The sequence below is a fragment of the Bombina bombina genome, chromosome 4 (assembly GCF_027579735.1).
Source record: "Bombina bombina isolate aBomBom1 chromosome 4, aBomBom1.pri, whole genome shotgun sequence".
Taxonomy (NCBI): Eukaryota; Metazoa; Chordata; class Amphibia; order Anura; family Bombinatoridae; genus Bombina; species Bombina bombina.
The window spans coordinates 992,667,205-992,681,073 of NC_069502.1; the positions used below are offsets into that span (position 1 = coordinate 992,667,205).

At 38.1% G+C, this 13,869-nt stretch overlaps 1 protein-coding gene across 3 annotated transcripts in view; it reads right to left on the reverse strand.

The window, feature by feature from the left end:
- USP34 (ubiquitin specific peptidase 34) overlaps positions 1-13,869 on the reverse strand; it is a 1,226,195-nt gene that overhangs the window by 201,731 nt on the left and 1,010,595 nt on the right. For all 3 annotated transcript variants that reach the window (XM_053712051.1, XM_053712050.1, XM_053712048.1), the window contains 6 exons: positions 13,048-13,216; positions 12,886-12,960; positions 11,264-11,415; positions 2,839-2,887; positions 2,650-2,754; positions 2,141-2,185 (listed from right to left, as the gene is read on the reverse strand). In XM_053712051.1, the coding sequence (XP_053568026.1) occupies positions 2,141-2,185; positions 2,650-2,754; positions 2,839-2,887; positions 11,264-11,415; positions 12,886-12,960; positions 13,048-13,216 (595 nt within the window). The remainder of the gene's footprint in view (positions 1-2,140; positions 2,186-2,649; positions 2,755-2,838; positions 2,888-11,263; positions 11,416-12,885; positions 12,961-13,047; positions 13,217-13,869) is intronic.

The window sequence follows — 13,869 nt, forward strand, 5'->3', positions numbered from 1 at the left end:
AACAGAATAATAAATGACAAAAACGTTTTTTTTGTTTTTAAACACAGTCACAACAACTGCCACAGTCTACTGTGATTGTTACCCTCCTCAAACACGACTTTGAAGCCTTTTGAGCCCTTCAGAGATGTCCTGTATCATGCAGAGGGAAGCTGAATGTCAGTATTTTTATCTGCACAGAAAAGCACTAAAATAGGCCCTTCCCACTCATATTGCAACAGTGGAAAGCTTCAGGAAACTGTTTCTAGGCAAAAATCAAGCCAGCCATGTGGAAAAAACTAGGCCCCAATAAGTTTTATCACCAAACATATATAAAAAACGATTAAACATGCCAGCAAACGTTTTAAAATACACTTTTATAAGAGTATGTATCTCTATTAATAAGCCTGATACCAGTCGCTATCACTGCATTTAAGGCTTTACTTACATTACTTCAGTATCAGCAGCAATTTCTAGCAAATTCCATCCCTAGAAAAATATTTTAACTGCACATACCTTATTGCAGGAAATCCTGCACGCTATTCCCCCTCTGAAGTTACCTCACTCCTCAGAATATGTGAGAACAGCAAAGGATCTTAGTTTCTTCTGCTAAGATCATAGAAAACGCAGGCAGATTCTTCTTCTAAATACTGCCTGAGATAAACAGTACACTCCGGTACCATTTAAAAATAAACTTTTGATTGAAGAAATAAACTAAGTCTAAAACACCACAGTCCTCTTACGACCTCCATCTTAGTTGAGAGTTGCAAGAGAATGACTCGATATGGCAGTGAGGGGCGGAGCTATATAGCAGCTCTGCTGTGGGTGATCCTCTTGCAACTTCCTGTTGGGAAGGAGAATATCCCATAAGTAATGGATGATCCGTGGACTGGATACACTTAACAAGAGAAATAAAGTGTATTCAGTGACACTATGGCAGTGCATGCACACACACACCGTCTCTAAGTCCAGGCACTAGCCATTTTTGAGGGGAGTAAAAAATTTATCTAGTGTGCACAAACGCAAATACATACTTACATCACCCAAATAATAAGGCAACAAGCCTGAATGGGTAAGATCTGTTAAAAATGATAAGAAGGGACCCATCTGCTGCCCTAGGATGTTCCAGCAGCAACAATATAGGTCTTGCAAAAGTGAGATAACACCACTATAACTAACAGGTCAGGACCGAATGTGAGAAAATCAATGGCTCACAGGGGGGTGTCTGGGAACTTCCCTATGACACCCGTGGTCTGCTGAGCCCAATACTCTACTAAGAGATTATCAAGAACAGCTAAAGTAATTCCCTGACCCTCTCTTGAAGGAAACAATCCATTGAGGGTACTATAATAGAATCTTGCAGAGCATCTCAAATCTCTGCCTACCTCCCAGACGAGGCAAAGAACTACTGGGAGGGAAGGGGAAGTAGGAGGGATAGTTAAATGCTCTGTTTGGGGTGTCTTTGCCTCCTCCTGGTGGCCAGGTAATGTATTCCCACATGTAAGAACAGGATTTTGTGGATTCTCACTACCATTAGAAAGAAATCAGACCACAAACTTATCAAGGCTAACCCTGCCACATATATTTTCCCAAGTTATTTCAGCAGATAACTGCAAAACAATGCAGTTTACACTAACATAATGCCTGTAGCTAGTTTTGCCTTCTTCAAAAGCAATCCCAGATTGTATCCTACAAATAAGGCAAGTGCTATGCAACGGGTAGTGCTCGTCTAATCTTTTCCTCAGCGCAAGTCATCCGACCACGCGCACTTTGCAGTCCTTTTAAGCTTTACAATTTACCTATATTATTATTACCCATATCCAATCAATTAAATGAAAATAATGCTCAAATAAAGTTGCTAAACCCAAGCACCGCTTCAATGGACAAACAGAATTAAGATACATAATAAAGTATTTAAAAGTAAATAACCAAAAAATCTGAAGTATATTTCATCCAGAAAAATGTCCCTCATCGTTTTGGGTGTGCTTTGAACTAGATTCTTATGCCATGATTTAACCTTTTTAGATATTTAAACTTTTATCAAGACTAACAAAAAACAAACAGTGAAACACTGCTTACTAAATTGGATTTTAGAATAACATTGCAAAATGACAAGCATGCATTATATCCCAAAACAGTAATGAAATAGTTTGAATTAATATACCTCCGGGGTCAGCTTTGCTATAGATGTAAAAAGCATTGATGCAATCTAAAAAACAAACAAACAAATGGGACAGTATTTATAAAATGAATTGTCAAAGGTGTTCCCTAACTACTCTTTATTTTTGCTGCTCTATAAACCTCTGGTAGTATGTTTACTGGAAAAGGTATTAATGGTCTTTCTAAATGATTGATTGAATAAGCTGGTTTGGTGGACAAATCTATTTTATGTACAGTAATACTGATATTTGATATATATGTACATACATGTCTATAATTCTAATGCTTGAGGAAAATAAATTGTGACCCCCTACATGCTAATCTGGGCTAATGCACATATTGTTTTTATCTCCCCATGCTGTGTGGGTATATGTGTGACTGACTGACATTTTGTTTGAGCCTGGGCCTTATGTTTTATAAACTTGAATTAAAGCAAACTAAACTAGAAATTCTACTGGGTAATAAGAGAGAAATTTATGTCCCATTAAAATTTCAAAAAAGTGTCTCACTCACATGTTCCGCAAGGCGATTATTGTATCGACAAAGGCTGAAAATAAGATTGCAAGTCTGCCTGATATTAATACCATCACGTATATGCTGAAAGAGGAAAGGGAAGCCCTAAAAAAAGAAAAAAAAATGTAAATATCCATTAACTGAAATGTATTATTATGTAAATGTCTTAATATACACAAAAGTTTCTACCTTTCCTCCTGTCAGAGCAGCCATGTCATTTTGGGACAACGTAAGATGCCTAAAAATAAATTGAAACGTAATTATATAGCTTTGGGTTAGGAAAACACCAAGAACTAAAACCATGAAAACAGAATATCGTTATTAGAGGTATCATTTTTTAAAGAGTCATTACAATGCTCTATTGTTAGGAAGATAAATAACTAAAACAGATTGCATCCAGTAAAGGTTATCTAAGTAGTGTTGGATATTTGTTTTACACATTCAAGTGAATATATAACCATAAAGTCTTATTGAGAGACCTTAAAGCTCTTAATCAATAATGTTGCTTCCATTAAGAAATTAGGTTTGCAAAGTCAATCCACTTTCTTTACAACGTGTAAGTAGTTTAACCTTTTTATTACTGAAGTCACAGCTGAAAAGGCAAATGGAGCATTATACAACATGATAAATTTTCCATAGGGGTCAATAAAGTGAAATATCCCAACAAAAGACACACAAATACACAATACACACAAATCTGGGGTTGAAAATGATCCCAAAATCCTACTAGATCTAGTTTACTAGTACATTATAAGGTTTGGACTTAACACAATATTAAACATTTTTTTGGGTGTAATAAAATGAATGTCTTTATCCAGACAAAAATAAAAATAGAAGCATATTGTTTTATTTATTATTTAGTGCTTTGTTTATTTGAGCTGTTGCATTACACAGTTATAAAAAAGAAAATATTATTTATACTTACCTGATAAATTAATTTCTTTCATGGTGGTGAGAGTCCACAATCCATTACTACCTGGTAATTACTCTTCACAACAACTAGTAGGAGACAAAGATTCCCAAATCCCAAGAACGTATAGCCAAGCAAAGTGAGGTAAGAAAAAGGAATAAGAGCCATAAAAGGAGCAGGGTAAAAAGATGTGCTAAATAAAAAACGAATTAACGCCAAAAAACATAAGGGTGGAGTCTTGTGGAAATTAATTTATTAGGCAAGTATAAATTATGTTTTTTTTTTTTCACAGGTGGTGAGAGTCCACAATCCATTACTCCTGGGAACTAATATCCAAGCTGTGGAGTCCATGAGAAATGACAAAGTGAGGGATTCAAAAACATCATTTTTATTAATTAATACAAAAAGAAAGAGGGCGCTTCCAGCTATAGGATAATGGAGCAATAATATAACTGACAATGGATACCTTAAAATAAGGTGATACAAAAAATGTTTTACTTCAGTATCTTATTATAGACCAATTAGGCTAAAAAATAATAATAAAAAATTCAAAAAGAAGTATATAATGGATAAGAGGACACTTAAGCTATAAAATCAATAAGTTAATATAGAAAATAATTTGTCTAACTGACAGTTAATACTTTTCATTACATTCAAGAGACTAGTTACTCTATATCTAATTTAAAAACACTTTTATTCAAATATAATTCATACAGATATGGATTATTTAGGTATTGGAAACAAAACATATGAAGAGCATATAAAACATATAAAAAATTTCATAAATGTTGTGATCTATAATAATTCATAAATAGAGGAATAATATTGCACAAATAGTAAAAATCCAGTAGTGATTTTATCGGATATTACTTGGATAAAATAAAAATAATTGGTTGTTAGGAGGAAATAATACTTCCTCGAAACGGATATTCCTAAACCAAAACAGAATCATGTAATAAACTATGAAAATTTTACAAAATATGACACCAGTGTCTTTCGGATACTATATCCACTAGCTATTACTTGAAATTGTGGGTAAACAGTCACGTAGTTTGCACTGGTAAAGAAGTGAATAAAAGTGTTTTTAAAAGGGGATTACAGGCCATGCTGGGGCAATCAGGATTACAGCTGACTTCTCTAGGCTTATCTTAGAATTCACTCTGGGAAGAACTACCAGAGGCGGAAACAGATAAGCAAGCTGAAACAACCAAGGAACTACTACAGCATCCACTAACTCTGCTTGATTATCCCTGGACTTCGCAAAGTACATGGGAAGTTTATTTTTCAAACAAGACGCCATCAGATCCTTTTCTAAGAGAGCCCAAAGATCGACAATCTGATTGAATACATTCCGGTGAAGAGACCAGTCCTCTGGATGCAGAGATTGATGACTGAGAAATTCTGCCTTCCAGTTGTTTACCCCATGAATATGAATTGCAGAGACAGGAATTGGTTTCTGCCCATGAGATAATTTGAGATACCTCCATCAGTGATAAGGAACTGTGAGTTCTCCCCTGATGGTTGACATAAGCTACTGCTGTGACACTGTCTATCTGGAATCGGAGATGAGACTCTCTTTTCAACAGAGGCCAAGCTTGAAGTACCCTGAAAATTGCACAGAGTTCTAGAACATTGATTGGTAACCTCACCTACAGACAATCCCAAACTCCATGTGCTCTCAGAGAACCCCAAACAGCTCCCCAACCTGAGAAACTTGCATCTGTAGGGATCACAGTTCAGGTAGGACGAGCAAAAAAAGCCCCCAGAATAATAAAGTGATGATCCAGCTACCAAGTTAGAGACTGACTTGTACTGTGATCAAAAAATATCCTTTGAGACAGCTGAGTATAATTGCTGCACCATTGATGCAGAATACAAAGCTGCAGAGGCCTCATGTGAAGTCAAGCAAATGGAATTGCACCTGAAGCTGCAATCATGAGACTTAGGACTTCCATACAAAAAACAACCAAGGCAAATGAGAGCGACTGAAGTTTCAGACATGTTGACTCCAATTTTAACCTTCTCTGCTCTGTTAGAGAAAGATTCATGGAGACAATCTATTTGAAAACCCAAAAAAGTTACCTTTGCCTGAGAAACCAAATAACTTTTTGAAAAATTGATCCTCCAACCATACTTTTGAAGAAACAACAAGAGCTGGTTGGTGTGAGAGCTTGTACCAAGATGTTGTCCAGGTATGGAAACAATGCAATACCCTGAGACCCGATCACACACAAAGGGCACCTAGAACCTTTATGAATATTCTTGGAGCTGTAGCCAGAACCAATTTGGTAGATGCCCCCCTTTCGGACGCCCATGATATGCACATATCTCCTATGAACCTGCATTCAAATTATGTATCTTTTTAGAGACAGTGGTAGCATGTAACGTGTCAGTGATGAGGCAATGTGTGTTATACATACCGTCACCCGCTCTGAGCAGGGAATTATTTGATTGGAGGTGCACAAGGTATATGTACATATGCTGAAACATTGATAGCTTTTACTAAAATATTTTTGTGTGCATTTCAATTATGATAATTATGTCCATTTAAAGGGACATTTATCGCCTCAAGATATTAATATAAATTGTTTAATTACATGTAGTGAAGCAACTTTGCAATATACTTTCAATATTTTGTTCTCCTTTCCTGTAATTGGATTCTGAATATTGTGGGCTTTCCAATTCATATATTCCACACAGTCATTGGTTGCACACTCTTGAAAGCCATTTTGAACTATTCCTAATTGACCATAATAGAAAAGGTAACCTACATTACGATATGGCAGCGCCCACTGCTTTATGGACATTAACATTTTTTCAATATTTAAACAACTAGTATAATTTTTAAAAATTCATGTAAAAACATAAATTATGACTTACCAGATAATTTCCTTTCCTTCTGTATAGAAGCTGCATTCATTACTTGTGGGAAATACTGAACCTGGCCACCAGGAGGAGGCAAAGACACCCAAGCCAAAGACAAATACCTCCCCCCACTTCCTCATAACCCCAGTCATTGTGCCGAAGAAACAAGGAACAGTAGAAGAAACATCAGGGTGAAAAAGGTGCCAGAAGAATAAATTTAAATTTAGGACTGCCCATCGGAGAACACAGGCGAGAGCTGTGGACTCTTCCTATACAGAAGGCAAGGAAATGATCTTGTAAGTCATAATTTATGTTTTCCTTCTTAAAATGGGAAGAGTCCACAGCTGCATTTCTTACTTGTGGGAATCATATACGCAAGCTCTAGAGTACATGGAATGCTAACGGGAGGGAAAAAAGAGAGGCAGACCCTAATCTGAGGGCACCACAGCCTGCATAACCTTTCTCCCGAAGGCTGCTTCAGCAGAAGCAAAAACATCTTAACTTGTAAAATTTGGAAAAAGTATGTAAGGAGGACCAGGTAGCCGCCTTACAATCTGATCCATATAGAGACCTCATTTTTGAAGGCCCAAGAGGAAAACACTGCTCTCGTAGAATTAGCGGTAATCCTCAGAGGCGGCTTATGTCCCGCTGGTTCTATGCTAAACGGATAAGACTCCTCAGCCAAGAAGATAAGGAAGTCGAAGAGGCCCTCTGACCCCTACGATTCCTGGAAAGGAGAACAAACAGCAAAAGAAGTTAGTCTAAATTCCATAGTGGCCTGAAGATAGAACTTCAAGGCACAAACCACATCCAGAATTACGTTCCTTCGACGAAGAAGGATTAGGACAAAGGATCCACAATCTCTTGATTGATGTTGCGAAATGACATAACCTTAGGAAGAAAACCAAACTTGGATTGTAGAACAGCCTTATCAGTATGGAAAGCCAGATAAGGATTGACGCATTGCAAGGAAGCAATCACAGATACTCGGTGCGCAGAAGCAATAGCCAGTAGAAAAGGAACCTTCCAAGACAACAATTGTCTACTTCATGATAGGCTCCAACGGAGCCCGTTGCAAAACTTTAAGAACAAGATCTAAACTCCAAAGAGGAGCAAACACAGGTCTGGTCCTAGCAGAGAATAAACAACAGACTGCAAATCTGGAGGCTCAGGGAACCTCTTGTGCAGTAACACAGACAGGGCCAAAAACTGTCCCCTTAGGGGACTTGAAGAAAAGCCCTTCTCCAGTTCATCCTGGAGAACAGAATAAGTAGGTCCTCCACAACTTATGATAGATGCGACGAGAAACCAGCTTACGAGCTCGAATGAGAGTAAAAATAACTCTCTCGGAAAACCGTCTCTTTGCTAGGATTAAGCGGTCAATCTCCACGCAGTCAGCCTCAGATAATCTAGACGTTGATGAACAAAGAGACCTTGGTCAGCAGATCCCTGCGACAAGGTAACCTCCACGGAGGAGATGATGACATCCCCACTAGGTCCGCGACCAAGACGCTAGACCAAACGGAAGTGCAAAAACTGGAAGTGCTGGTCCAGGAACGCAAACCTTAGGAACTGGAAGTGGTCCTTGAGGATTGGTACGTGAAGGGAGGTATCCTTCAGATCTATCATAGTCATGAACTGCACTTCTCGAATGAGGGGAAGAATGGACCTATTGTCTCTATCTTAAATGAGGGGACATTTAAAAACTTGTTTTAGCACTTTAGGTTCAGAATCAGACGGAAAGTTTCCCTCCTTCGGGACCACGAAAAGGTATGAATAGTATTCCAAACCACTGCTGCGATAGGCACCGGAACAATAACTCCTAAGAGGACAGATCCTGTACGCACCCCAGAAAGGCTCTCCTCTATGGTCAGAAAGACAGGAGAGAGAGGAGGAATCTGCCCTTGGATGGGTGAGACTTGAAACCTATCTTGTAACCCTGAGCTATGACCTCCAGGACCCATGGATACTGCACATCCCTGAACCAAGCGACTAAAATGAACAACAGACTGCCCCCTACACGATACAGAAGAGGACTGCCCATTCATGCCGACTTAAACTCGGGGGGCTTCTTGCTCTGCTTGGATTTATTCCAGGACTGAGCCGGCTTCCAAGAGCTCTTGTGTTGCTCTGGCCTAGCGGAGGTTTGCTGACATGGGCTTTATCATAACGAAAATTGTCCCTTAGACTAGTTCATATTCTCTTGCGGTAGGAGGGCACCCTTGACCCTGTGACCGTGGAGATAATTGAGTCCAGGCCTGGACCAAACAAAATCATTCCCTGAAAGGGGAGGGAAAGAAGTCTAGATGTAGAAGTCGTATCCGCAAACCATTACTTCAGCCAGAGCCCGATGGGTCTGAACATATAAAGCTGTAGCATTCAGACAAATAATCTGCATATTAGCATCACAGATAAAGGAATTAGCAACCTCAAGGCCTTAATTCTTTCCTGAAGAACGTTGAGGGGACCCTCCCCCTCAATCAAATCCCGTAAGGAGTTGCACCAATAAGTAACTGCTCCAGCAAACGCGGCAACAGCCGCCGGTTGAAAAACAAATATCCTGTATGTTGAAACATCTTTCTTAACAGAGTTTCCATCTTTTATCCATGGGCTCCTAAAACGAAGAGCTATCCTCAAGCGGGATAGTAGTACGTTTATCAAGGGCGAAGATAGCGCCATCCCCCTTAGGGACGGAACCTCATAACTCCATAGAAAGTCCAGGACCGGGAACAATTTGTTAAAGGGAGAAGAGGGGAAAAAATTAATCCAATCCTGTCCCATTCATTTTTAATAATGTTCGCCATCTAACAGGAGCTGGGAAGGATAAGGTACAACAGTGTCCTCAAACTCTATTCAATTTAGGTATCAAAGGTTCATCAGGCAATTTGGCCTCGGGAAACTCTGAATTCGCCAAAAACTTCCTTTAGAAGAAAGTGCAAATTCCTAAAACTAAAGTCTGGTTCCTCCGCAGCCGGAGGTTTAGAGGCAGCAGACTCCGACCCAGAATGTTCATACTCTGACGTCTCAGAAAGAACTTCATCCTCGGATAACCGTATCAGTTAAATCCAATAAATTATCTGATGTACTCTGGGAAGGTGAGCAATATGTAACCTTTCGCTTGCTGCATGTGTAGAGAGAGAAGAACTGCATGTGTAGAGAGAGAAGAATGTAGGGTACGCACCTCACTGGATGACAACTCCTCAGAGGTGGACGGCTCAGTGGTATCAAACATGTTTGATATTATCACATTATCAAGGCATATGGAACATAATTGAGAGGGCGGATCTAAGGCCTCCTCACAATATAAACAGGAATTACTCTTTAGGAATAGAAGGAGTACCCTCTAAAGTAACAGAATCCTCCGTCGCTAGTGCAATAAGCGGAGAACTATAGAAAATAAAACAATCTTATTTTATTCAGAAAATAGCACCCTAATACCCCAATGGCTGGGGCATTCCCCACCTCCTATGACCCAGACAGTACAGAGATTTATGACTCCTCTCTGATAAACACCCAGTCAGAAAAGAGGAAATGAAAACTGTGCAATGCAGGACCGTCTCTACTATGAGAAAAAGCGCACCAAACTTGTAAGCTCCACAGCTCTCAAAGTAAAAGTGAAACCTTAATATTACATAACAGCCTATGAGCCCATAACATCTCACACATAAAAGCAGCATAAAATCATATAAACATATAAGATTATTCCCCACTGTTCAATAATCCCCCTCAAGAGATATTAACACTTGATTCTATACAGATAAAAGGAGTCACACTGTGACTCTGTCTTCTTGCGTTATCATACATGTATAAAAAAATTAAACAACCTTACCAGAATCTATGCCATGGAACAGTAACATGGCCCTTCAAGTGTGACAGATAGTAGCGTCGCTTCTGACATGGACTTGAGAGAAGAAAACAGGCAGCGAAACTCGTCAACGCTGATTGCTTATGGAGCTGTTAATATGAGTCAGGATGGTTTTGCAGAAAGACTCTCCCTGCATTTCCGGACTCTAACTTTCATCCATGCTCTCACTGAGAGGCTAACAGGACTACTTAAAACTCCAGTCCCATCTCGAAGAGTACTACCCTCCATAAGAGATTACTCCGAAATCTTCTGACACTTCTCTGCCAACCTCCTGTGACAAAAGGCAAAGAATGACTGGGGTTATGAGGAAGTGGGGGAGGTATTTAAGCCTTTGACTTGGGTGTCTTTGCCTCCTCCTGGTGGCCAGGTTCAGTATTTCTCACAAATAAGGAATACAGCTGTGGACTCTTCCCATATTAAGAAGAAAAAGTATTCATGGGCTAATGTTTGCTCTGAATACATCATTTCCTTCTTTTCCATATATCTTTTTGTCTGAATTGAGTTTGCTCTATGTAGCTAAGCAGACAGACAAAATCACAAGTTTATTCATAGTGATGGTAAAAAAATTTTTTTAACCAGTTAGTATTTAGCTTTATGCAGTTCCCAAAAAGTTCCCCAAAAGTCTTAAGTACTCCTTCTCTCTCTCTCTCTCTCTCTCTCTCTCTCTCTCTCTCTCTCTCTCTCTCTCTCTCTCTCTCTCTCTCTCTCTCTCTCTCTCTCTCTCTCTCTCTCTCTCTCTCTCTCTCTCTCTCTCTCTCTATATATATATATATATATATATATATATATATATATATATATATATATATACGCTCTAACTGCCTGTTTGAAATCATAAGCATTATCTTAAATTAATACATTACCATCTGGTTTCAAGTGGTGTAACAGAACACAAAAACATGACAGTATTCCTATAGATTTCTGTTGGGTTTAAAAAAAAGAAACACCAGTAGTTAGCAAAGCTCATTATTTACCTTTCTGAACGAGACTGTTCCACTAGGAAAGCAATCAAAGCAACCATCTTTTCAAGAGCTGCTGGTCTGTATTTTTCTTCAGCTAAGGAAAGAATATCTTCTTCCTCTTCCTCCTCCCCTTCTTCTTCTTCAGATAACACTTCAACCTGGGGCTAAATACCAATCCCTAAGTAAATTAAAATCTTCCCAGGCAATTTAAAATGTAAACTGAAACTGTACATTTACAGTATAAATACATCACATATTGTATTCACTTTAACACATTGAAGTTAACTGCAAAGAGGGCACCTGAACTTAAAAAGGACAGTCTAGTCAAAATTAAACTTTCATGATTCAGATAGGGGATGCAATTTTAAACAACTTTCCAATTTACTTTTATCATCAAATTTGCTTTGCTCTAGTCTCTTGGTATTCTTTATGGAAAGCTAAACCTAGGTAGGCTCATATGCTAATTTCTAAACTGCCTCTTATCTAAATGCATTTTGACAGATGGACATTGCTAGTTCATGTGTCTCATATAAACATTGTGCTCACTGTCGTGGAGTAATTTAAGAGTCAGCACTGATTGGCTAAAATGTATGTCTGTCAAAACAACTGTGCACCTTAAAGGGACAGACTAGTCAAAATTAAACTTTCATGAATCAGAAAGAGCATGCAATTTTAAACAACTTTTCAGTTTACTTTTATCATCAAATTTGCTTTGTTCTCTTGGTATTCTTACATGAAAGATAAATCTAGGTATGCTCATATGCCAATTTCTAAGCCCTTAAAGGCCTCCTCTTTTCTGAATGTATTTGACAGTTTTCCACAGCTAGAGGACATTAGTTTATGTGTGTTATATAGATAACATTGTGCTCACGCCCATGGAGTTACCTAGGAGTCAGCACTGATTGGCTAAAATGCATTTCTGTCAAAAGAACAGAGATAAGGGGGCATTCTGCAGAGACTTAGAAACAAAGTAATCACAGCAGTAAAAAGTGTATTAATATAACTGTTGGTTATGCAAAACTGGGGAATGAGTAATAAATGCATTATCTATCTTTTTAAACAATAAAAAATCTGGAGTAGACTGTCTCCCTTTCAGTGGGCACCTCTTAGTAAAATTAATCTACCTGTATTACTTAGATAGCTCTTACTGCTGTAATACAGCCATAAATTCAGCAGCTCTTGGGTACCTAAGAAGCAGGATTCATACATTTGTAATCTGTTTTGGCTGTAACATACAGAAAAATATACACATACGTTTTATAAACTGTGTTTAGGAAGCTATAATAGTAGACAAAAGGACATGCCCTGTAGAATCCTAAGGAATTCTTGAAATTATATGAGACATTAACACAGACTTTAATGTGAAGAGCAGCCAGGGTGCATAGCATTACACTGCACAAATGAGGTATTTCCGTATTTGTGATAGACACGTAATCCCATCAATGGTTATAGTTTAGTATATAGTTATAGTATAGTAGTTAATTTTATAATATTCTTGCTGAAGTTAAATTAAAACATGTTTGTGTTACTCAGTACTTTAAAATCTTTAACAAGCAAACAGAATTAACAGGTGCATTTAATTATGAAACGCTTAACCCTTTACATGATCATATTAAAAAGGTATGTTCACTTACATTTTCAGGACCTTTAGTTCCCATGTAGAAATGTACCATTGTAGATATGGCTTGTAGTGACAGCAAAAACTGGCTCTGAAAGAGATTATTCGATTCAAGTCACTAAAGGCAAAAGCTCTACATTTAATACAGGTCCTTTATTGCACAAAATAAGATAATCACCTCCTCCTCTCCCATTTTGACAAATTCATAGAGAAAGGCAAAGTATTCTGTAAGATGTTTACTGTGAGGTTTCACACCATGTTCCATGATAGACAGTAGCGTCTTCACAAAACGTGTGACACAGGATCGACTGCCTATATCCTCCACAGGACCGTCCATATCATCAGACCTAAAATATTGATCAAAGATCAATTCAACAATGGGGGTACCAGCAACTATCGACCAGTTATAGAGGGAAATATTGACTACTATCCAGTAATAGCATTTGGCCACCAACATACAGATTATAATTATTGATCATAATTAGCCAGATTAATGGAATCAGTCAGGAAAATTATAAATGAAGACATGATAGTTCCATGTGACCCTAAACATAGGTTTATTTCCTCAATGGTCTTTTTATTGTCATTCCTATCACAATGTAGAATGCAAAATTAAAAGGGACACAAAAGCCACATTTTTCCTTTCATGATTCAGATACAGCATGCACATTTTAAGCAACTTTCTAATTTACTCCTATTATACATTTTTCTTTCTTCTCTTGCTATCTTTATTTGAAAAAGCAGGAATGTAAGCATGGGAGCTGGCCCATTTTTTGGTTTAACTCCTAAGTAGAGCCTGCTGATTGGTGGCTAAATGTAGCCACCAATCAGCAAGTGCTACCCAGGTGTAAACCAAAAATGGGCCAGTTCATATGCTTATATTTCAGCTTTTTCAAAAAAGATAGCAAGAGAATGGAAGAAAAATGTATAATAGGATAGGAGTAAATTAGAAAGTTGCTTAAAATTGCATGCTGTATCTGAATCATGAAAGAAAAACATT